Source organism: Pteropus alecto, unplaced genomic scaffold, assembly GCF_000325575.1.
Source record: "Pteropus alecto unplaced genomic scaffold, ASM32557v1 scaffold79, whole genome shotgun sequence".
Lineage (NCBI taxonomy): Eukaryota > Metazoa > Chordata > Mammalia > Chiroptera > Pteropodidae > Pteropus > Pteropus alecto.
In genome coordinates, this window is record NW_006494612.1 from 16,834,310 (window position 1) to 16,860,455 (window position 26,146).

Below are 26,146 nucleotides of genomic sequence, written 5' to 3' on the forward strand. Positions count from 1 at the left end.
GTTATAGAGGAATTAAGCTTGTTTTTTTCTTGGTACTTTTGTACTCTTTTTTCCTTTTAGATCTCTGGTCCATTGGAGTTCATTTTATTATACACTGTGAGGCATGGATCTAATTTTTTTCCCAAATACTAAATTCTTTAGTAATTCTTAATCTTGTTCTTGGACTTTTAAAAACTTTTTCTGTGAAGTGAGAAGAATTCTTTGAGATATAGACATATATGTAATGCTTAATATGCACACATATATGTAGACTAAACCATAGAGTTTAAAAATAGTTTCTAGTAGAGGTAAAATTTTTCCCTTTATGCAGATTAGGCTGGGTTTATTATGAAATGTTAACTTCCACAGCAATCAAGGTCTTCACTTTTGTTGATGTAGTAAGGGGTGAAGAGACCTACCCCAAAGTTGCTTTAGGACAGCTTCTGAGAGTGGGTAGCATATCTTGGTCATTTGACTGTTTATATAGGACAGTTAATTGGAACATTATTTGTAATATATAGGACAGTTAATGGAAAATTGCGAGGGGAAGATCTTTACAAAGATGCTGAGTGCTAAAATACACTTCATAATTTACGTTTGTAGCTTAAGTGTAGCTTTAGGACTTCTGGTGCTCTTGTTTGAAACTGGCAATAGCCAATAATTGTGAACAGACAGTTCTTAAGCACAGTATGTCCTCTCTCTTGGGCTTTTTGTCTCATTGATGGGTAGTACCTTCTGAAGGATTGGAGAAATAAGTAGCCCTGTGCTCTCCTCCTTGGCCATAGTTGTCCATAAAGCATTGGATGATATTTTTTCTTCTGTTTTCTTTTTTAGTATTTATTTTAAATTTGGGTGTTTCCAACCCCCTTCCATTTTAAAAGTACAAAATTGGCATATATTAGTGTCCCAAATGCTTTACCCATTGACTACTTATGACCTATGATTTTTCTCAGGGTTATAGAGCAGAGTAGAAAATTTTGTGGAAACTGAAAGACATGTAGTCTTTCCCTGCCTACATACCTTTCTTTTTTTTTTGGATAGTCTGCTACATTGTCTAGAATGACATTATGAGTTGGAGAAACACAGTTCTTTTCATCATAGCAAATATGCTGATTCTCATTTTAGTAAGATTTTTTTTTTTTAAGTTGTATATCTCCATTTTCCTGAGGGGGAAGATACATATCATCCAGTCAGTTCTGGGTAGTTAGGGAGTACGATTGTTCTAATATGAGCACAGCTAAAGGAGTGATCAGCTTGAATGTGTCTAATACCTAGAATGCCACAGGCCTGCCCATGATATGATACAAGACTTGTAAATGGTATACAACTCTTATTAACTGAGTGTGCAGCTTTACTTAGTTTACTTTGTTTTTGTTTAATAAGAAATTCTACTTTTGTTTCTCTAATTGGTAAGCCAGTGTATACTTAACTTCAGTTGCTGCTGACCCCAAAGGGGGCAGTATGGTATAGACTACCGTAAGAGAAATATATATTTTTAAATCTTTATTTTGTCAGTTCTCTGTGACCTTGGGCAAGATTCTTGTCTTAGCCTCACTTTTATCATTCGTAATATGGTAATAAGTAATACACTGTAAGGATTAAGTGAGGTAATATATGTATATGAAATTCTTAAGAAGTCGCCTGATGTACAGTAACCATTCAGTGAACTAACTGTACTGGTTATCATTATTACTTTTAATTATTGTTTTGTGAAGAACTTAAATAGCTTTTTGGTGAAAGATGTTAGATATAGCTAGTATTAAATGATGATGAACAGTTTGGTCATGAACTCATTTTCCAGTCCCTTCTTTGACTAATTTCCAAGATATTCATAATTTGCAACTGTTGGCAAATTATGACAACAGGCAAAGAAATTAATATTGTAAACTTCTAATTCTTCATAATGAAAATAATCAGTACAAGTATCTGCCCCTGTAGGTAGATGTGGTATGATATGATGGAGCTCAGCAGCCATAGCTCTGATTCCTTCTCCCCTTCCCCTCTCTCAAGTGAGTCAGCTCCCTTAGTAGTTGAGAACATGCCCAGAAGACTGTTTTCTGCTTGGCCTCTTCTACCTTCATACGGGCCAGAGGAGTAATGAAAGGAGTGTAGCTTCCTTTGAATTTTGTCATCGCAAAACAATAGACATAGGAGCAGGTATTGGGAAACTCTTGTTTCTAAGAGCAGATGATGGGCAGAAAAGAGAAAGGAAAAAAGATAATTGATTTCTGCAGAGCTGTGTAATAGTCTCTGTTTCCCATTTTGTCTGCAATTCTTTGTAGTCCCCTTTTCCTGAGTTTCATAGTTTAGTAAAATTTCTACATTCTAGCAATATCCTTTTGCTTAGGCTTCTAGTTGAATTAGAGGTTTTTTTTTTAAAGGGTAAAATAGATGTAACAGTATCTTCGTTTTCCCTCCTTTTCTCCTTTCCTTTCAGCAAAACCAAAGCCCAGTCCCTTATTTCCATACTTGTAAAGCTTTCTACTTAAATCTGTAAAGATGAAAATCATAAATTCTTTATCATAAAGAAATGCTACTTATTTGGCCTTTGCCGATATTACCCTGACCTTAAAGTGGTTACTATTTAAGTAATGAGAAATTAAAACACCAAGTTTTTGGTATTTTTACACTTGATAGCATATAGTTAGATATTGGGTGAGTCACATTACCTGCCCCCTCAACACTTCACCGCTCCTTTTGTTATCACTCTTCTCCCACTAGGCAGCTTCCAGGGCAACTCCATCTGAGGTGTAACTAAATGCAGAAAATGCTTCAATTTAGTGGTAAAAACAACTAGATGATTGACAGTGATTTCCCAGTGTCCAGTTCAGAGAAGCTAATTTATTGTGATTTTATTTAAAACTTTAAAAGCTTAAAGGGCACAGCATTAACTAACAGATGTAGTCTAACAGATTATTCATCTCCTTTCAGCAGTGTACTCTATATTGGGTCTTCTCAAAACTCACTCTAACCAAATGGATAAGGTTCTGTTTAAGGAAGCACAGGAAAGCTTTTGTGTTTCCCTTGACAACTAGTTCTTCTAGGTGAGTATCTGCCTTAATTGGCAGAATTGTAGTAATTCCTCATAATTTGGGTGAAGTGATTTTGTGAGTATTTCCAGACATCACATATAGTACTTTTCACAAATAAGGGCAGTTCCATTTATAGAGTAAGAATAATGGCGTCTTACTTACCTTACTCCTCACACAATGCTTTTTGTGGTTAGTATGAGGGAGTCTAGGTTTTGGTTTCTGCTGCACTTTTGGTCCTCCATTTTCTTCTTCATGGACTCCAATGGGAAGTAGTCGGTTAAAATATTTTTCATGAGAAAAGTATTTGTAAGTACAGGTTACAAGACTAAGTTTTAAATGGCTATGGAAGGAACACCATTAATGTATAGATCTTGATCCTCTGGAGGTACTACCCATCTTAATTTTAGAGATTATATTTCAGAAGGATATAGGGGGAAATAGCCCTAGTTATTTTCCCTTGTCCGAGTGTATGCTGGTCTAAGAATATATATATTTCAGATTTCAGTTTAATTGACAGACCTTTTTATAGTATAGCTATTATTTAACTGACAGACCTTTTTATAGTATAGCTATAGCTATTGTAGCTTTTAGGACTTGTCCAAGCAGTAGGAGCATTTTAATTTGGATGATGAAAAAAGTGAAGTTCAATGAAAAGTGCAATTATTAAAATATTTGTGAAATTTTAAAAATTTATTTTAAAATATTATCTTTATTTTAGAGGATTTCATTTATTTTTAAATCTTTATTAGGATTTTTGTTTGTATGTAAGCTAATCACACCAAATTACTTAGTCTATTCAGATTGTGTTGGGACATTTGTTCATACTTTGATCATAGCACTCAGTAAACAGAAAAGTAATTGTAGTAATTATTTTGTATATGTTTAATAATAGTTATTTAGAAATTTATATTTACAGTTTAAAATAAGAGATAAATGCTTCACCGTTTAGCAGAATAACTACTTCTTGTCTTAATCTTTTAATTTTTGTAAGCACTAATGTCTTACATATTATTTATGCCCTCTTTAGTTATTGAAACTGTGACTTCAGTGGGAATTGAGCTCAGTTGTCACAATTTATTTATTGCCAATTCTTTGTATAGCAGCCTTATATGCTCATTTGTAAGAAAAGAGGAAGATGCTTTGTATAGACCTCTCAAAATAAGATGAAAATAATGTCTAAATATACATATTTTGACCGAAAAAAAAAGATAGTTTTCTATAAATAGTGCTGTTCAAAGTAATCATCCTAGGGCATACATTAATTACCTGCTTTGTGACCAGTATAGTGAGCATAGTTCAGGGCTTTGTTTTTTTCAGTTCTGAGACCTGCTAAACATGGCCAGGACCAGTGTCATTCTAGGGTACTGTGCCAGCAGCTAGTTTGTAAGAATCTAGATCAGATTAAATAGAGGAAGAAACAAGAGTCTGGTTAACAGATCATAATTTTGTGATTTTTCAGGTGGCCTTCTGGTAGCATCTGCTCATTTTGGTGCATATGTATATGGGACTGACATAGACTACAACACAGTTCATGGCTTGGGTAAGTAGAGGTTCTAGACAGTGCTACAGTCTTGGCTCTTGTACCAAATGTGCCTTTAAAATAATTAAATAGTTTTATATGGCATTATACGTCTCTTTTTAATGTTAAAATAAAGTTGTGATATAGTTTTACTTATTTTTCCAACAATAAGGCTTAATTGGGTATCTGCTTTTTACGAAGTGATCAGTATGTGCAAAGTGATCTTTGGGGGACACAGTGATGAATAAGAACAGGCTCTCCCCTCAGAGGTATTTGTGGTCTTATCACAAGAGAGAGATTTTAAAAAAGTATGCCAACTCTAAGATTGTGAACTTCAGGGTTGGGAGAGAAGTAGGAGAAAGGTACTAGACATTTTGTAATCAGCATGTGCATGTTAATAAAACAAAGTTTCTATTTAAAGATTACTTTTGAGGCAATTTTGGAAAACAGTTTAAAATCCAGAAGTTTGGTATTAAAAATGTCAGTTTTCATTGATGATTTTGAAATTGTTTATATTTATGTTGGTATTCCATTATTGTAACTAGAATCAACCTTTAAAATACTTTTTTCCTTTTTCTTATACTGTAAGTTGTTATAGGTAAGAATTTATTATCCTTAATTTTCTTTTGCTGAAACAATTTGACATACCGTACTTGATGACTTGTCTTTTTTCCTACTCTGACTATAAGGAATTTAGTAATATTTATCATAAGGAAAATTAGTTATATTTTATCAAGTTCACCTAAATGGCTAACCAGAAAAGACTATTCTTTGTCTGCAATGTGTTAGAGTAGATAAAGTGCTAAGAAGAATTATTCCAGTTGGCTTTTAGTAGGAACAGTATGTTTGCTTTAAGGAAATTGTCCTATATAATTTATTTGAATTTTTATTTATGAAAGTTGTGTTTAAAAGTTATGTTATAAACTTTTAGTACTTGGGTAGAATTCTGATGGATGAAGAGTTTCCTCAGAGCTTATCCAAGATGTTGTTAGATATGCCCTCTATTTCCTATGCTTCTAGTGTCTTACTATACTCAAATATTCTCAAGTTTCTCCTATTCTTAAAAATACAAAACCTTTTCTAGCAATCCTATAGGGGATTTCTAATTACCATTTTATTTTCCTCTTACTTTTGACAAAATGCTTCTTGAAAAACTAGTATTTACTTGTTCTCATCTCTCACTGTCTCGTACCCATTATTTACCAGTTTTCATGTCTACTGAAAACTGTTACTAAAGCCACAGATTTATAGCATTTGACAGTGTTGACCTTCCTAAATCTTCTTTGGTTTCCTAGACGGTAGTCTCATTGGGTGGTACTTTTATTTCCTTGACTGTTTCATCTCAATCTCTTAAGGCCCTGTAGTTTTCTTTGACCTGTGTTTACATGCTACTTTTCTCTGGGCATCTCTCTTCCCGCTTCCATCCACTACTTGTGTGCGGAGTCATGCCCTTCTTCTTTTTTTGATTTTTAAGTTTCGTTTTTATTGTGAAGTAGATCATAATACAGAAGAGTATATAAAAATAGAATATTTATAGAACAAACATTTACGTAAGTATCACCTAGGTTAGTAATGTCATTTATTCTTATGGGTTTAACTTAAGTTTACGTACTGATTATCTCCCAAGTGTATATATTCTGGCCTCCCCCTACCTGCTGAATATCTTCTTTCTGAATGTTCTGTAGTTACCTCACAAGCAAGATTGGTATATCTCAAGTGAATCTCATCTTTTTTCTTAAGCTGCTTTTTCCTTTTAATTTCTCCCATCTTACTTGATGGTATCATCATCTACTTCTGTCTCCTAAACTAGAACTTTTGAACTTCTTCCTTCAACCTCTATTTTAACTTTTCATCTGTAACGTCTCCATTTTGCCTCTCTTCATGGTCACAGCTCTTGGCATTTCCCAAATTAGCGCTCCTTATTTCTCTTTCATTTATCTGATTCATCACTCTTCTACATGGTACTGTTTGCTGCTGGAGGTGAGGGACCATGTTCTATTCAACTGTGTATCTTCTGAATATATACTTTGAACTCAGAAAGTATTGAATGAGTGTTTTAAGGCAATTTTACTTGAAAGCTGACAGAGCAATATCATTTAGATGTCAGTAAATTTTACTGTTCAATGTATTTATAATAAGTTGAAATAAAATAATTGTTTATTTGTGTAAATAAAATTAATTTTAAATGAAAGCAAATTTTATTTGAGTAAATGTAGTTTTAGATGAGTTAATTATCGCTTTTAGTTAAATGGCAAGAAATAAGAATGCCCTTTTTGATTTAGTACTTTGTCTCCTTTTTTCTTTCCCTTCAGGAAAAGCTAGTAGGAAAAACCAGAAATGGAGAGGACCGGATGAAAACATTAGGGCAAATCTTCGTCAGTATGGTTTAGAGAAGTATTACCTTGATGTCTTGGTTTCAGATGCATCTAAACCTTCCTGGAGGAAGGGCACGTATTTTGATGCAATCATCACTGATCGTAAGTTTATCTTTATACAAAAGTCAGAGCAGGATTAGTTTCCTAAAGTCATTTACATTTAAAGTACAAAATTTACCAACACACAAAGTGTCAACTTGTACTGGTATTCTTCCCATCCCCGACTTCTTCACATAATGAAGAAGGAGAAAATTACAAATATAGGGTAGAATACCAATTTAAGTAAATAAGAGTTCACTGTTTTATTTTTTTAAACTATATATATTAACTTGTCATTCTTTTCTCTATTCAACTTATTTTTTGAGGCACGTATTTGTTTTTATGTTTGTTTTATATTTGACTGTAATTGGTCATTAGTATGCCCAGTGGAGCCAAAATGTCATTTGCAATTATGGTGTCAGATACAAGAGAGTATCAGATATCACATATTTCTCCATGTGTAAGTGTTTGTGTTTTTTGTAGTGCCTGTTTTCACTGGCATCTCCTTTCTAGAGTTACAAGATATTTGGGATTCTGTGAACCACTGGGCTTGCGAACCCACTGAGCTTCAGGAATGTGCATGAGAACTGTTTTCCCATGCCTCGTGAGTTCTTGGGCCTTTCAGGCATCCTATCTAAGAATAGATTTGCCTTTTCCAAAGTATTTGGCAGTAAATCTGTAAATAGTGGCAAGTGTATCTTAACTCTTCTATCTCAGCCCACTTCAGTTCTTTGGTAACTTAGATGGTTTCAGATCTAACAAAAGAAAAATTATCAAGGCATTATAATAGTATAAAAATATTTTATGAAAATTGGGTGAACTTTTATTAACAATCTGTTATTTGCTCTCATTATATTTATATAAAATATGTATTTTTTTTCCTGATTGAGAGTTAATTGTATACAGTGTGGACCTTTACCCCTATACTTCAGTGTATATTTCCTAAGAATAGAGATAGTCTCTTAGTTAGCCACAGTGCAGGTGTGTCAGTTTTAATAAATCAGTATAATAGCTTAATCTGTAGTTTGTCATCTAGTTTTGTCAATTGACTTTTATAGCATATTTTCCTCTCTAGTAGAGTATGCAGTCTAGTGTCAGATATTGTAGTTATTAATCGTATCTTTTAGATATCTTTCGATTTGTAACACTTTTTCCAACTTACTCTGTCTTTATGACATTGACATTTTTGAAGAACACAATGGCCTGCCACCTTTTAAATAAAATGTTCCTAGTATTATGCATTCTCAGCATGGAATATTGCATAGATGGTGTTTATCTTTCTCAGGGTGTCATATCTGGAGGCACATGATGTCTGTCTGCTCCTCACTGGGGATTAGGTGACTTTTGACGATCTGTGTTACCTCTGTTTTTCTGTCTAGCTCCATATGGTATCAGAGAATCTACAAGAAGAACAGGTTCACAGAAGGAAATACCAAAGGGGATAGAAAAATGGTAAGCGAAAGTTAAATATGATGTGCTACTAATTAGAGAAGAAGCAACATGCTTCTTTTTAATTAACTTAGTTTAGCAGCCTCAAAGTTTTCCACTGATTTTGAAATTTTGTTTTCTTTGTCTAGTCCAGAAAGCCACGTTCCTGTTTCCTTGAGTTATCATCTGAGTGATATGTTTTTTGACCTGTTAAATTTTGCAGCTGAGACCCTCGTATTAGGTGGAAGACTAGTCTATTGGTTACCAGTGTACACACCAGAGTATGTAATATTAAATAATTTTGTTTTTAATTTCATTTTTCTTACGGTGTTTGTATATCTGGCATAATTTTTTCCCTGTCTAACTGTATTCAGGATAAATACCTTCGTATTTAATGTTTATGGTAGTCTTTGTTTACGGTAGTCTTTGTTTACCTACATATTTGTATAAAACAGGCCCCTTTCTCCTACTGATCGAATTGCTTTGACTTTTTTATTTTATGTTTTTTTACATCAGGGGTTGGTAAACTGAAGAAACATACATGGCCCACAGAGGCTAAAATATTTACTCTCTGGCCCTTTAGAGGAAAAGTTTGCCAACCCCTATTGTATGTCACACTTAGTTCAGTGCCTGATATAGCTGTTTAGCGGCTCTCTTTCCATGGTCACAAACAGAGGTACTTTTTAACACTTAGCTGAGTGATTCCTCTACTACTGTTTTAATAATTTGTTGGCTATTATGATCACCTTAAATGCAATAAATTTTTTTTAAAAGCTAATGCCAAAATAAATTCTGTGTGTATATTTAAGGCCCTCATTATGTTCAGCATTACTGGTTTGGGTTTTTATTCAATAATTATTAATTGTAAATAGAGCTATACAATGAAAGACAAGATGTCTCGAACAAGACTGGATATTTAGATTGGAAAGATAGTATCAAGCTTAAAATTGGGCTGTTCAATCTTTCATAGAAATCTTTTAAAAAAATTATTTTAAGTAAACTTGCTGCTAGAATTCAGCTTGTCTCATACAAGAACCACTCTCACACAGAAGTAAACAAATATGCTCTTCTCATATACCAGGTACCTGAGATCTGGCAGGATGTTGAATTAAGGGAACATAGCACTAGAAATAAGGAAACCCATTAGCTAACTAGCTTTTAACTTTAGACCAGTCATTTCACTGCTTGGGATTAATTTTCCTTATTTCTAAAATGAAAAGGTTAAACGAGATTATTGTTAGCAACAAAATATAAGTTCAGTGTTAAGAGGTTTGGTCATGAATGTGTAGTCTTATCAGTTGATAAACAAATAGGGGACTAAAGTTAGGCCAGACTCTTATAACTTCCAGTACAATGTTTGTAAAACAAATGAAAAACAGCACAGCTTCCAACTGCCATTGTTAAAAGACAGACAAGTTAACACTATTCTAAATGCTTTTTGTATAATCATATCTAGTCAATATAGACTTTAAGTCCTGAAAATAAGAATGATGTGTTGTAATCAAGTTTAGATATTATTCTGTAAAATCAGAACATTTTGAAAAATATAAGATGTAGTAAAAAACAAATACTACCAAAATCTTAGTTATTTGTGAAGAATCGTTGTAGCTGATGATTAAAAACATGTTTTCTCTCTGATTGGCAATCTAAATTGCAGCAAAGAATCCACTACTAAACAAGCTTCTACTGAGTATAGTTGTTTGCCCAGGTTCTACATGTCCATATAGTGTTTTCTAACTGTCATTGCACACAGATAAGTTTCTTGAAGTGATTAATAATCGTGTTTCTTTATGAAAGATGTCCTTTAATAGAACACAAACTGCTAGTGCTCATGATAAAAATTATAACAAAATGAAGAAGCTTAATAAAGTGCCCCAAAGTAGGATTTGGGGATAAAATTTAATTGTAATAAAATGAATTTTGTGGTGGCTTAGAGCATGGAACAGGACATGTTTTTTTATCTCTCATCTAGAAAATTGAAAAAAGTGATTCCTTAGACTGTTTTCAGTAAGTGCTCCAATCAACACAAAATCTGTTTCTCAAATGGGAGGTGAAATTCTAGTAACATTTCAAAGTAATTAACCTGAGACATGAAGATTCACAGGAAAATAAATGACTTTCATAATTGATTCATGGAAAAGCTAGGGGCTTATATTCATAGTTTATTTTGGCTTCTAAAAAAAACTGAAATATTTGTATACCATGAAAGTCACCCTTTTAAAGTGTACAGCTCCATGGTTTTTCGTATATCCACAGAGTTTTGTAAGCATCACCATTATCTAATTCCTTTCACATTTTTATCATCTCAGTATGAAACCCTGTATGCATAAGTAGTCACTACCACCCCTGTCCCTGGCAACCACCTGTCTATCTCTGTGGATTTGCCTAGTCTGTCTGATGTTGTAAATAGGTGCTTGGATTATAGGGGATAGTAATAAAAATGGAATTAAGATAAGATACCATACTATCATAGTAGTCCAAGCATAGTACAGATTTATAGCTTCTGTTTAACAGTTTGCGAACAGTCTTTGGGTATGAAATATATTAGTGAATACCTAGTAAAGAATTTTTTGTTAACAGCTAGTTTTCATTTTTTCGTGTGATATTTTGGGAGTACACTGTTAAATTGATTAGTGTGTTAACATAATAGAGTAGTGGTTAAAACAAGTTTGTTAATGATCCAAATGATATTCCTTTATGCTTAAACTCAGAGATTAAGTCAAAAAGGTAATCAAAACACGCAAATATGTATTTCTGCTGTTAAGCCAAATGCTGGTGATTTAGTTTTAGCAGTTTATCATCATTCATGTCACAAATATTAAAATTATGTTGGTTTTGTACTTTTAGTTTTGATATATAAATTTGTTTATATCTAATTTATATATATTTAACTAACATGTAAAAGAATACTTTGTCAACTCTACCAGGAAATAAAAGATTCTTTTTTTCTTTAATAAAGGGTACATTACTACGTTTGACAGTTTCAGAGACCTATAAACCCTGATGTTTTGCAAGCTTAAGGTCAAGGCTCTACCTTCTCTCTCTTACCACTTAAATGTTATAGAACTATAGCAGTTCTGACAATATAGTGAACATTAAAGAATTAGATAAGGTGAAATCTGAAATGGTCGTTAACTTATTGGAAAGCCCTAGGAAGGAGGCAGAGGATGATTTCAAGAGAATTCTTTCCACTGATAATAAAATGAATTGCATTGTGAATGTTGCTTGGTAGGTAGGTGATGAAGGTTTTGAGCCTGTGGTTGAGGTAATAAAGGAGAGCTTGTTGAAGGTCAGAACGACCTAGAGAGGTCAATGAAAGAGTAGTGGTAAAGACAGTGTTGACATATTAGAGCAGGCTAGAGGAGATGGTAGTCCTTACATGAAGTGCTAATCATCATCGTTCCCATTTTGGTCCAGAGCCTTAAAACTTCCCATCTAATAAATGTTTGCAGACTGTCTACAAATGTGTTAAGATTTGCAAAGGAAGAATAAAAACTGGCAATAACAGTGTTCTTAATGATACCCATACCTAGTGAGCCCCTCCCTCTATGTTCTCCATTCTGCTCTATAGCTGTTTCCCCCATGTCTGTCACCTTAGTCTTTTGCTATGATTGAGGCTAACAACCTGTTAGATGTCAGGTTTGGAACTACTGTGTTTTAGGTGCCATCATTTCCATTCACATAGTACCTGTGCTGCCCAGCAGCAGTCACCAATGTTCATTGCGTTGGCTTCAGTTTTATTTAATGGGTTAAGGTGACCAGAGGACTGATATCATCTGTAGTGTTTATATTGGGAGTTCATTTGAATAATCTCATAACTTTTACAAAGTTGATAGAGGTTTCAAGATACCATTAAAATTTTGCAGGGGCACTTCATTTTATAGGGGAAAATATAGATGCTGCAGTAGACTTTATACTTTGAGAATTTATAAAAATCTCCAGATTAATTAGTTCCTCATGAATGTGAGATTGTAGGATGTATTTCTGTCTTAAGTGGTCTTGTGGGATCCTTTAGGGTAGAATCATCTTGTATTTTTGTGGCCTAAATGCTTGATATTCTTCAATAAAAAATACGTATATTCTCTCTCTCATTCTCATTCTACAGGTAAAAAAATTAAACTACTTTTTTTGGATGTGGTAATATTCAAGTACTTCGCTTTTTAAAAATCTAGATTGTTTACGGGTTATGTAAATAATTAGCATATTTGAAAGAAAATGGTACAGATGTAGTAAGAGGAGGTTCCATACCACACTGGATATACCCCCACGATGATCCCATGTGGGGTACACATATGTGTTCATAACAGGCAGCTGTTCTCCCTTCAGATACACTGACGAGATGGTACCCTGGCACCCTTGCCTGAAACTCATTAGCAACTGTGAGCAGAAGCTTTCCAGTCACACATCAAGGCGCTTGATAACGATGGAAAAGGTGAAGAAATTTGAGGTAAATTATCCAAATATTTTCTAGATAAATTTTGCATGGCTCAGTTTTTTCTAAATTTCCTTTAATCGTGTTTGGAAATCTTAGTCCTTGATTTAAAAAAAAAAAAATTGATGAATTCAGGAAGAAGTAGAAGTTTAAGAGGTTTGTGACATTTGGTGGGGTTTAAAGGGTAGGAGTAGAATACAGAAGTGGATAAAAGAATAGAAATAAAAGTTGACCTTAACATCTCAGGCTTTATTTGACACCTTGTTGCTAACTCAGTTTTAAAACAGAGCACTCTTAATTAAACAACTGTTGTCTAATTAGCGATCTACCAGTTACCATTTTTCTCTAAAAGCATGACCTACTTGATTGCAGACTATACTGAAGAGAAAATGTCAGTTGTGTTAGGGAGAAAGGAATTTCCCCTCATCTGTTAGGACCTAACACCTGCCTTGTCTCCTCTCCTCCCCTTCCCTCCTTCACTTTCCCCTCCCCTCCTCCTCTCCCTCCCTCTTTCCCCTATCTCCCCACCTCTCTCCCCCCTCCCTCCCTACACACACACACACACAGTTTACTTAAGCTTGAGGAGAAATAACATTTGTGTTGTTTCATGTCCAGATCAGCTTCATTCAATTCATGTGGCTGTCCAGTTTTCTCAGCACCATTTATTGAAGAGACTGTCCTTTCCCCATTGTTTATTCTTACCCCCTTTGTTGTAAATTAATTGACTGTGTTTGCATGGATTCATTTCTGGGCATTCTGCTCTGTTTAATTGATCTATGTACCTCTTCATGCTAATACCATACTATATTAAATAGCTGTGTAACATAGTTTGAACCAGAGAGTGTGATGCCTCCAGCTTTGTTCTTTGTCAAGATTACTTTTGCTATTTGGGGTCTTCTTTTGGTCCATACAAATTTTAGGATTGTGTGTTCTATAAAAAGTGCCATTGGAATTTTGATAGAGATTGCACTGAATCTGTAGCATGGACATTTTAACAATATCCTGTGAACATGGGATACTTTTCGTTGTTTGCGTCTTCACTTTTTTCATCAGTTTCTTATAGTTTTCAGTATACAGGTCTTCATATTTTTGTTTAAATTTATTCCTAGGTATTTTATTTTTTTCGATGCAGTTGTAAACAGGATTATTTTCTTAACCTTTCTGATGGTTCATTATTAGCGTATAGAAACACACCTGATTTTTGCATGCTGATTTTTGTATCCTTCAATTTTCCGTAATTTGTTAGTCTTAATAATTTTTTGATAGGGTGTTTATCTTCCAAGCTAAAGACTTTAGTTTTCTCTGTATAATGTCATCTGCAAATAGTGAGTTTTACTTCTTTCTTTCCAATTTAAATGCCTTTGAATTTTTGCTCAACCCCAATTGCTGTGGCCAGGACTTCCACTACAGTGTTGAATAAAAGTGGCAAGAGTGAGCATCCTTGTCTTGTTCCTGATCTTAAAGGAAAAGCTTTTAGCTATTCACGTCAAGTATGATATTAGCTGTGGGCTGGTCATATATGGTCTTTATTATGTTGAAATACATTCCCTCTATGCTCACTTTATTGGTAGTTTTTATTATAAATGGATGTTGAATTTTGTAAAATGTTTTTTCTGCATCTGTTGAGGTGATCTTCTGATTTTTATCCTTCATTTTGTTAATAGGTTATATCACATTGATTTGGAGATGTTGAACCATCCTTGCATCTCTGGAATAAATCCCACTTGATATTGGTGTATGATCCTTTTAATATATTGTTGAATTTGGTTTGCTAATATTTTGTTGAGGATTTTTGTATCTCTTCATCAGAGATAGTGACCTGTAGTTTTTTTTTCTTGTGGTGTCCTTGTTTGGTTTTGGTATCAGGGTAATGCTGTCCTCATAAATTGAGTTTGGAAGTGTTCCCTTCTCCAGTTTTTGTAAGAATTTGAGAAGGATGGTTATTCTTTTTTTAATATTTGGTAGAGTTCACCAAAGAAGCCATCTGGTCCTGGACTTTTGTTTGTTGGGAGGTTTTTGATTTCTGATTCAATCTCCTTACCAGTAATTGGTCTATTCAGATTTTATGTAATTGATTTCTTCATGACTCAGCCTTATATGGTTGTATGTTTCTAGGAATTTATATCTTCTGGGTTGTCCAATTTATTGGCATTTAATTGCCATAGTAGTCTCTTACGATTTTTTGTACTTACATGGTATCAATTATCATATTACCTATTTCATTTCTGATTTTATTTCATTTCTATATTAATGGGAAAATTAAGACCCATTGTGGACAATGCTTTCCCTTGAGTTTAATTTAAGAAAGATTACTTTTAGATTTATAATATTTCTCTTAAGTAAATTTATTTGATACTCAGAAGAAATAATAATCTAAGGATGCTTCTGAGATTTTTTTCTTCTATATAAAAATGATAAGGGCACTCACCTTAGGTATTTTTAAAGCTATACAGACAGTATTAATTTTCGCTTGGTTACTTTTTATTTTACTTATGTCCTTTTTAAATTGATTAAAAAAAAAAACAGGAAAAAACCTAATGCTCAAGTAGTTTTTGAAATGGTCTTAACTGTATAAGACCAAATTTAATCAGTGAGTTTTAACTAGTATGGAGTTTACTATAACTGAAAATACTATCTTGTTAAATTCACGTTTGGTCTTTAACTACTTCATTTCTACTTTCTATTTATGTGGAGAGAAGTGTGTATAATTGCAGCAAGATCTCAGTCCTTTATAATGCAAGTGGTGACATAAAATTGTCAAACAGTTCTCATGCATGTCTAACAAATTGTTCAGTGTTGTTGATTTTGGCAATGGAATACTATTAAATTTAGGTTTTTACATTTTCGTGTACTGTATTTTTGATTAGTCACTTGTTAGATTTAACTTCAGTATAACATTTGGCCCTCTTTAAAAATGTAAATAAGTGCAGAAACTGTCTAACGAATATGGATATTCTATAAAATGCTGTATCTTTAGATTATTGGCTATGGTTTTTAGATTTATTGAGCATTAGTAGAAATTCTTGGCAAGCATGTTAAAATTATGAAGATGCCTGATAAGAAGAGCCAATGTTTTGTCATTGTTCCCTGCTGATACAGTCTGAAAGCTAAATGAATGATAAATAACACTTTTATAATGGTTTATTGTTTGCCAAGCTTTCGTCTCCATTAATCTTATTATTTTGCATGTTTTTGTGATTAGAAATTGTCAGAGTTGCAACCGAAACTCCTCTTTGTCGTTGACATTATGTATCCTTTTTTCTACATCATGTTGCGTCTTTACCAAAACACCTTTAGAATATACCAAGATTAAAATGCAGATATTCTTGAATGTCATGTTACTAGTTTCTTTTTAAAGATAGTCTTTCTTCGTCACTCATGGGGCCATGGGAGAATGTGATTTGTTTTTAGAACTCATTTTTTCTGTTGATACAACATGTAGCCAATACTGCTATATACAGTTATGGTCACAGTGGTTACTTCTATAAAACATTTTTCTCTTATAAAATTCATAGGAGAAAAATCCTGATCTCTGGAATTGTTGGAACAGATCAGAATGTGAGTGGAATAGTTATGTCTCTAGTGAAAGTCACCTAAAACAATACTCTCTCAACCTTTTCTACCAATATACTTGGACAGACAAAAGAGTACCCAAAGTAGCCATTTTCAAGACTTTCTTGAAATATTTTTTATATATTTGTGCAACTTTTATACTCTATAGTACTGTTTAAATAAAAAAATATATATATTTAATATTGCCATTGCACTAAATGGGTCATCACATGCCCTATTTGTTTTGTGGCTTGTTTACCTGACATGCTACCTTATTCTCCTAGAGATTTGAGAGGTACTGAAATATAAGTAAGTTTAATTTTAGACACTACATAGACATTAATTTAGACTAAAGTTTTAATGTGTAAATCAATTGTAATTATTTTAAATGGCTAGCAAGTATAGTTTAGATGATTTAAAATAGGGAATATTGGAAGGTCATAGCGGCAGGTGATGAAAGGTAATGTAACTATTTTGGACTGAATGAGTCCAATAACATGAATCTGATGAATGCTTCATTAATCAGTATGTAAGGTGGCCAAAACTGAGGGATTTGACTAAAGGACTGAAAGATTTGAAGCCATGGAGGAACAAAGAACAATTAACATTATAACATGTTTTAAATGAAGAAGGAAGAGAAAAGATGGTGGGGTCACTTGTTTGAGAAAATGACTTATCAATGGCTTGAAGTGGAAGAAATTAGTCTTTGTGATAGTAGTTTATATATTAGAATGATAGGGATGTTTCTAATCATAAACTGGTGTTTCACTGACATAATTACTTGTGCCTGTTTCCATTATGCATTATCTTGTCTCAGAATGAATTTTGGCAGTTGATTTTTCTTTGGCAGCTATTTGAATTAAAGGTGGTTCCTTCTTGTTGACTCTTCTTTTTTAAATATTTTCATTTTTTGCTTATCCCTTTCAAGATGGTAGCTATTTTCCTTATATTTAGAGTGATGAAAGGTTAGAGATTAGGTATAAAGTATTTCAATCATACAATGTGCCTGGTGAAAAGTAGATGCTATGTTATTTTTCAGTGAGAAAAATAGGACAGGGTGACACTAAGTAAGAACATGGTGATTGGATATGAACTTAGTCTAGGTCTTAATATAGTAATCAATATACCATCAATGTGTGTGTGTGTGTGTGAGAGAGAGAGAGAAAGAGAGAGAGAGAGAGAGAAAGAAAAAGAGAGAGAAAAAGAGAACCTTTTAAAATATTTTGCAAAGCAAAAGGAAACTGCTTGCATTATCTATAAATTATAAATTGAGATGTTTGAAAGGGCTTATAAAAGCAGATGGAAGCCTGGTGATGCTTCATAGCATGTTGCATGAATTCACTTTTAGGGATCTTGTCATCCATCTACTTCTGAATGATTGCTTTTGCTGTTAATCGTACTTTTCTTTGAATTTAAATCTTAGAGGGTTGTCATGTTGCCTTTTATACTTCTGCAACTAAATGATTTTGCCTGACAAACTGGATTTTTTGTTAAATTAATGCTATCTTAATAGCTTTAAATTGTTGTTTCTGGTAAAAGAAAAAGCAAGATGCTATCCCCTACCTGCACCAGGAAGGCAATCATTTAATTATATGGGTCCTTCTACTTACCGGTGCTATTTTGATGTGACTCTTCAGTTTGTAGGAAGAATTCTGTGAAGGCAGAGTGAGCATCTATCTTTATGCTCCAGTTCTAATGTTCATATTTTCAAGCTAAAATAGTCTTTAATATACTGTAAAATAGTCTTTTATATACTGATGTTACAGAATCTTAGGCAGAGATCATTGGCAAAATATAAAGTGTGATCTAGAAGTTTGGTGTATGACTGGTTTAGGGAAATAGAAGTTTTTGTGTGGAGTCAGCATAATCTTTTGGAGCTCTTTTTATTATTCTTGACTGATAAATTTTCTTCTTTGTATTTTTTGGTATATTTCCTTATTTATCATATGGATATTTAACTTAGAATTATCTTTCTAGTGTTTTTCAAATTCAAACATGGACTTATGTCTTCTTCTCATCCCATGAGCCATCAAAAATCCAACCCTGAGACTTTAACACACATTTTTGTCCAAAAACGTCAGTGTACAGTTTAATGAATAATTATAAACTGAACATCTATGCAATCACCACCAAGGTCAAGATTACAGAGTAATGCTGCACCCCAGAAGCACCCCCTTTTGTTGCTATTTCTGATCATAAACACCTCCCTTTGCAGGTGTAACCACTAATCTGACTTTTATGGTAATCACCTTCTTGCTTTCCTCTGTAGCATTATCACTACCTAAATCATCCATAAGCAAAGTAATTTTGCTTGTTTTTGATCTTGATATAAACATATGCATATTTTTATCAATTTTTCTTTTAATGGATTGCGACAATTTAAAAAAGTCACTAGGATATGAATAGTCTCCAAATTAAAATGAGTCTGTGCATGCGTGTCTGTGTTTCGGTTTATTACTCAGCCTTTGCCTCTTAGGGTAAGTGTAATTCTTCTTAATTTTAATTAAATATTAGATATAATAAGTTGTCATTAGATTTTTATCTGATGTGTTGGCCTTCTATTTTAATATTTCAGGTTAAATTTTGAATTTTATAAAATTATAGATTTTAGTGGAGAGCATGTAGAAAACACTTAGTACTCTGTATCATCATGATAGCATGAATATGCATGATTTTTTTTTACAGTTAAAAAAGATATTATGTGCTGAGTGCTAGATGTCGAAGTTCAGTTGTTAAATGTCACTTGTTTTCAGAACTATAGATATGAAGGTTTTACCATATATTAAAATATTTTAATAGACTCTAGGTAACTCAATATCTTGCAGAGCAATGACATTTTTTAAAAGTACAGACGATATGTACATACCTAATTTAGAGATGAAGCTTTTCAGCCTTACCTTGTTCCCATTAAGAATAATGCTAGAGGTTTCTCTTAATAGTATTGGATGCCAGAGTTTTGACCTGCTTGTTCTTAGTTTGGAAATGGCCTAGTGCTGTTTATAGTTGTGTAACTTCAGCACAAGTGGTTTCTATAGCTACTGTCCAGTGCCAGATGTAGAATAGTGGGAAGCTTTGATAAGAGGAGCAGGATTTTTAAACAAAAGCCGGACATGGGTAATTACCCTGAAGCTGAACTGAGGCCCATTATATTCAGCACTGTCATTTACATTTCATTTCACTCTGCTGATTTCAGGAAAGAAAATATACCCACTGCTTTTCTCTTCCATCTCTTTGCCTTCTTCCTCTCACCTTATTTAAGAGTGTATGTCATAGCTTTAATGTTTGATGAATCCAAAAGTCTTTCTTCGCAAAATTAGTCAAGCATCACCAGTTTGGGGTCTTTCACTATGATGACAGCATCATTGGTTTTCACTTATCAGAATAAGTTTCTTAAGCCATTTGTATTGAAGTGTTTGCAATGAAACTGCTATTTTATATAAACTACTGTCATTTTGAGAATATAAATGGCTTAAGGTTAATACTAGTGAGGTAGAAGAAATCATTATCTCATTATCAGGAACTGTCAGTAAAAGGACAACTTAAACCTGACCTATAATTAAAATAGAACCCATTTGGTTTCCTTCTGAGTGATTTTCAACTTCATCCGCAAAGTGATGCCTTTCTAAGGGGAACCTTTTATTTCTAAATAGTAATTTTATAAGTTGATGATGATTATTAGGTACTTTCACTGAAATTTGGGGTATTCTATCTATAAAAGTTTTGGGCACTAAAGGGGCACTATGAGAGTGTTTCGGCCTCGGTTGGAATATGGGGAGGGAGTGGTGTGAGAGGTGAGGCCGTGGTTAAGCAGTGGGGATCCAGTTTGCAGTGCAGGGTGGGTGGGGCCAAGGAAGTTGAGAATCATACATGATAACTCCTTTTTTCTCTGTAAAGAAGGATTTAAGTTTTTGCTGAGAGAGAATAAACAAATATTAATGTAAGGTCTTGAGGACAAGTGACATTTTGGACACGGTACTATGAGAAATGAGGAATAAAACCAGGCTTTTAATGATTTTTACATTCACAGATTTTTTCACACTTTTGTATGTTTTCTTCCCTTGCTTATATGTTCCCTGAGGAGAAAGCCAGGCCATGGCTTTCATCACTCAGCATGTGTTTATGGGAACATTTCTGTGAGGTGTTGAGGCTAAACAGACCAAGAAGGCATAGTCCTTATCCTTAGAGAACTTGCACAGCGGGAGAAATGGTCGCCCAGCCTATTCCAACATAATGTATTTGGTTCAGTAGTCATGTGTGCAAGGTGCCGTGTGACCACCAGTGAGCACCTACCCGAGGAGAGGGTGCTCGAGTCCAGAGAGGAAGCCAACATTTTCAGCAAAGATGCAGAGACTCAGAAGGCTCGTGGTGGGTTCAGAGAACCTTAGATATTTTAGCATGACTGAAATACTAAGTATTTGTGGGAGGAGTGGGTAGAGATGAAGTGGAAAACCAAAGGGATGCCTGGTGTTGAAAGTCTTTTACACACCAAGGAGTTTCAAGTTTATCCTCAGCTCTGTTTGGGTGATGGCAAGACCACGAGGGATGTTAGAAGAGCAGCAGAAGTTTTATGAAGGTCATCCGGGCTTCTGTATGCAGGCAAGTTTGAGTTGTGGTAGGAACCTGTGATACCAGTGTTGAGGCTCCTGGCATGGGAGTGCGAAGATGACGAGGCTGTAAACTAAGAAGAGTAGGACTAGAGATTGTAGAAGAGATAATAGAATTGAGGGTTTTGGCAGGGAGATAAACGGCAGAATTTGATCGAATACTTGGGGTGAGGGAGATAGGAGTTAAGGATAAGTTTCAGAAATCTGGTTTGCGATAGCTGAGTGGATGGTAGTATATATTTTTAACCTCCTCCCCTCAACCCTCCTGAGAGACTTGGTGCGGTGCTGCTTTTCCGGCTCCTGCTGTCGTCTTCCAACTAACTGGTTTCCCTGCCTCTGCACTTTATCCCGCCTTTATATTTTCTATGCAGTAGCCAGAGTATCTTTGAGAACGTAAGTAAACAATGAAACTCCTCTGCTTAAAAGTCATCAGTGATTTTCTGTGGAATTTAGAAAAAAAGTTCCCAATCCCTCAGATAACCTTCAAGACCAGCCCGATCTACTCCTGGCCTGTCTCATCCAATTTCCCTTTGTGCCACCTTCCTTTTTGTTTACCAAGCCTTGGCCACACTGACCTGCTTTCAGTTCCCAGAATGTACTTCTTTCTGGTCTCATAGTCTTCTCACATTGTATTTCCTCTCTCATTGTGTTTCCTGGAATGTTTTCTTACCCTCTTTCTGTGTGTAAGTTTAATCCAGCCTTGGGGTCTCAGACAAATATCACTTCCTTAGGGAAGCCTTTTTTGTCCATTCTCTTCACTCCGTCTAACTAGGTGTCTCCTTATATTTTTATGGTACATTTTTTTTCCCAGTGTTTAATCACAGTTTGGATATATGTTATTTAATGTTTGGATATATGTTATTTAATGTCTGTCTCCCACTAGTATATAAGCTCTGAAATCACAGACCTTGACTGTTTTTCTCACCTCTCAGTAAATGTTTATGGAATGAAAAGTACCTGTTTAGTGATTATTTTGGGTCCTTCTAGACAAAAATTATCAAATTTAACAGTATTTAAATCATGCATTCAAAGGAAGAGTTGAAACAGATAGTTATGGCTAGCTAAGGTTTCTTTTTGAAAATTCACTGAATTTTATTGTTATCCTGACATCCCTCTTCAAAAATCAGTATTACAAAAACTTTCTAATCTTGTGTTGCATAGGCCTCATTTCTCATGAGAAGCAAACGAAGAAAGTAGCTGAATCGCCATACTGTGGAAAATCAATACACCTTTGCTCTGTTTAAGGAGATGATAACAAAGTATGGCAAATTCCTGGGAGAAGGCAGTAATTAGAAGGATAGTTTTACCTAAGTGGAGTTATCAGTGAAGAATCGTCTTGAATAGTTTATGATGCTCAGGTTGGGAAACACTCTTACATATATGTTCCTCATGGTATACTCCAGTGTCATTCGTTCCATTTAAACTGTCAGTTTCAAATATTACTGGAAGAGATATAATTTTGTTTCTTTCTTGAGAATTTGTTTCCCCTTAGGTTAAAATTTATTAAGTTATAAGTGGCTGATGTACTTTCCTTCTTAATGTCTTTTTTTTAATACTCTTATTTTGATGTAGTCGTAAAATAATTAAGGAGTAGCTTGAATAAGGTCTAGTTTATGTACTCTTTTGCTAGAGAATTTGCAATTCTAGGTTGGAAATAGGTGATGACAGTGATACATTCTAGAGTCACCAAGGTGAATGTGTGTATTTCCACATCATTCTTTAAAAGATGAAATAGTGAGAATACATGCTGATGCTTTCTGAAGAAAAATAGCCATTCTGGTCATGTTGTTGCTCTGTGACTCTGGATGTTTACTACAATCAGGACTCAGACATTGAGAAAACAGAGTGCTCCTGACTATCAGATATATGGTCAGCTTTGTTTTAAACTATATCCACACCAGGAGATACCTTAAAGGATTTAATCTGCTTCAGCCAGCAGAGGGCAGTGTACACATAAGAGTACATTACAATTTGTAAGGCTCCCTTTGGTTTCTTTGGCAAGTGTGCTAAAATTCCTCGAGTGGTTTATGTTTAGAATTAGCAGTACTGATAGGACAGGAAATTGGCTGGGTGGGACAGTGGTTAAAGGGATTCTGTCTAAAAGTTTAGATTTGAAATATGTGCTACCATAATGTTGCTGTTCAGTCAGGAATGTCCTCTAAATGTCAAACTCTATTTTGAAGGACCCACTAATCTACCATGTGGGAAGTTAACTCTTTAACCGTTGTTTTGATGTAATCTCTACGAAAAAAAAAAAAAAAAACCTAGTGTGATAGAAAGAGCATAAGCTTTGAAGTCTGATCTAGGCTGCAATTCTGGCAATGCTACTTACTAGCTATGTGACCTGTGGCAGATTATTTAAACTCCTGCAGACTCCCTTGCCTTATCTGCAAAATTTATATGATAATCTTCTGTGAGAAGATGCAGAAAATTTAATAATGGATTTATGTAAAACACATCGTTGTGAATATATATTAGTTGCTTTCTTGAATCAGAGCTTGTATATTTCTTGTCATATTTACAATTGCTGTTTGTCTTACACGGTTAAGCGATAGGTCTGAAAGCTGTGTATTTCCATTACGCAGCCATCTCTAGCTAGTACAGATTTTTCTACAGAAACTCTTAATTTCTGGTTATAAAAGTGATAAACAAGAGATAGTGTAATCAACAATCTTAATATTTATTATATTCATATCTCTAATGACTACCATGGTCCAAAATTTAACCAGTATTTATAAAATTTGGGAAAGGTGGTCTATAATCTTTCATCACCATGGTTTTCTCTCAGCATTTCCTAGTTCTTTGTGTGTTTTTATTTTCCATGAAGTATTTTTTGCTTCCTAAAACTTGGCAGAACTCAAGTTTTATGATACATTGGCATACAGGTAGACAGATTTGGATGTGTTGGAGAAACCAGAAGTCAAACACTGGGACAAGCTTGAGTTACTGAGGAACATCAAGGGTTGTGTTGCTTGAGGATACTCTTGCCCTTTTAAGTAAACACTTTGGCCTTTGAGATACCGAGTTGAAAAAAAAGCTGCAGATATCCCTGCTTGAGATGGGCCCGGAATGCAAATAGAGAAGAGGCATGAAAAGGTGATGAAAAGTATGTAGAGTTGAATATCATCATCTCAAGTGTGAGCCCTGGTAAACTAAACTAAAGATAGGATGAAAGAGAGAGAGAGAAAACAGAAAAAAAATATATTGAGTTTGTAATTTTCTTAAGCATTGGGGTTATAAATTCTGAATATTGCAAATAGTATATTTCATATAGATGAGGGTATATTTGAAACGTGTATTGTTCATAGGTATATGATAGTTGCATGTATGTATGTAATAATATGTGGTAGACCATGGATATACTGAATGTTTCATGTAGAACATTTTATGAACTGTGACTCTTCCATTTAGATGAAAATGGTAACCAAAGTCCCTTGAGTGTCTGGCTTACCCTGAAGCAGGACTTAGGCTGCTAGGGAGTAGGCCCTTGCCAGATTTCTGGCTATACAAGGGATTTGGAGCTTTTGGGTTCTCCAGGGGTTTTTGTTATGAATGTCTTTATTTCACAATCAGGGGGCATTCAGTCTTGTGGGAGGAGGTGTTCCAGCATAGGACTCAAATACATGCCTCATGTTGATGCCTCTCTACTCCCTGGGAGATACAGAAAATAGGATCCCGTGCCTCCCGCCACCTGCTCTGTCCCCCAAAGGTTGTGTTTCTAAGGCTAATAGTCTTTCCAGCTTTCCTCGTAAGCATGTGTTTCTCTACTTCTGGATCCCTGTAGTACTCAACACTTCATCTTTTAGGGGCTTATTTTGCTTTACTTTATCTGAGTGAATCTTAAGGTTTAAAATATTCAGATAAAGAATGTCATAGGTAGTACGTGTTTCCTAGGTGACCACTAGTTAGCATAGGTTTTAGTCATTACTTTTCGGTTTTCCAGACTGCTGCTGTTCCTTCCCTGTCTCTGGCTCTGATCTTTATATTCTCTGTTATTTATCACCAGTTTGCACTATTTATATCCTCCTGGTCAAAGACAAGCTATTTTGTTAAGCTCTCTCTCTTTGATCCAAGAGGAAGTCTATCTTCCATTGTGTTTCAGCTATTGTCTCCTGCTTCCTCCAGTGAGCTGTGTAATTGGCAGCTTAGCCAGGTTAGGCACACTAGCGCCTGAGTCAGTCCCCAGCCAGTCCTTGGCTGCCTTACCGTGCCGCTGCATTCTAAGCTTGCACGCTGGAATCACACAGTTCTGTCCTATCTTGTCCTCCTCACCACTGCAGCTCCGGGACATTCCCTGAAGCGTATTAGTCAATAGTATATTTCCACATAGAGGTGATTTTGCGAGGCCTAGAGGAGTCGCAGGGAGAAGAGAGGACAGAGGGCAAATCTGGGAAAGATCTCATTTCCTGCCGTTGTGCTGTACCCCTCTTGTACAGGAGAGGAAAGTGAGAGAACATTCAGAAAACTGATGTGCAATTGAATCTAACTCTTAAACATTAAAAGAAAGCCTCAGAATTGGGGAGAGTTTGAACTCATTTGGGTTTTAGCCAGCAATGCTGGCATATTAGATTTACATTTTAATAGGTTGAGTTTGGTGTCCGTATGAAGAGGGAGCCACTGAAGGCCTCTAGAGCGACTGGCCATTTAGGAAAAAAACAAGGAGAGATGGGGAAGGCTTAATCGGTAGTTGTGGAATTACAGGTGAAAAGAAGAAGTGGACTTGAGATATTTAGGATGCAGAATCTAAGATTTTAGGACTAACTAAATGTGAGATGAAAAGGGAGAGGGATTTGACCTAGGTTTCTGATTTTGATGACTTAGGTGGAGAATCAAGAGAAATGTGAGAAATGAAAAAGCAAGGAGAGATATCAGCATCTAAACTTAGCTTTTACATATAATCAAGTAAAGACACTTCTTCCAGGGTTAAGCTAATGTAGTTTAGGAGGACAAATTTTCTAGTGATCTTATTTGATATAAGGACAGAATTTAGAACACCTGGAGAAGTAGATGATGACATGGCCTTTCCTTTCATATGACTCTTCAGACTTGATAAAAGTTAAAATGTACAATCGGAGGTTGAACACTGGAACATTGTTTTGTACTGCTGCTGTCCCAGGTACAGTCCTGAGATGTGGGCCAGACTTCAGTCCTCTGAAGTCGACTATACTCCCAGGCTATAGTAACCC

General features: G+C 34.8%; 1 protein-coding gene across 1 annotated transcript in view; it reads left to right on the plus strand.

Moving 5' to 3' along the window:
• Positions 1-26,146, plus strand: part of TRMT11 (tRNA methyltransferase 11 homolog) — a 51,904-nt gene that overhangs the window by 23,475 nt on the left and 2,283 nt on the right. Inside the window, exons 8-12 of the mRNA XM_006926196.3 lie at positions 4,471-4,551; positions 6,843-7,007; positions 8,324-8,396; positions 8,522-8,653; positions 12,699-12,819. Of these exons, the coding sequence (XP_006926258.2) occupies positions 4,471-4,551; positions 6,843-7,007; positions 8,324-8,396; positions 8,522-8,653; positions 12,699-12,819 (572 nt within the window). The remainder of the gene's footprint in view (positions 1-4,470; positions 4,552-6,842; positions 7,008-8,323; positions 8,397-8,521; positions 8,654-12,698; positions 12,820-26,146) is intronic.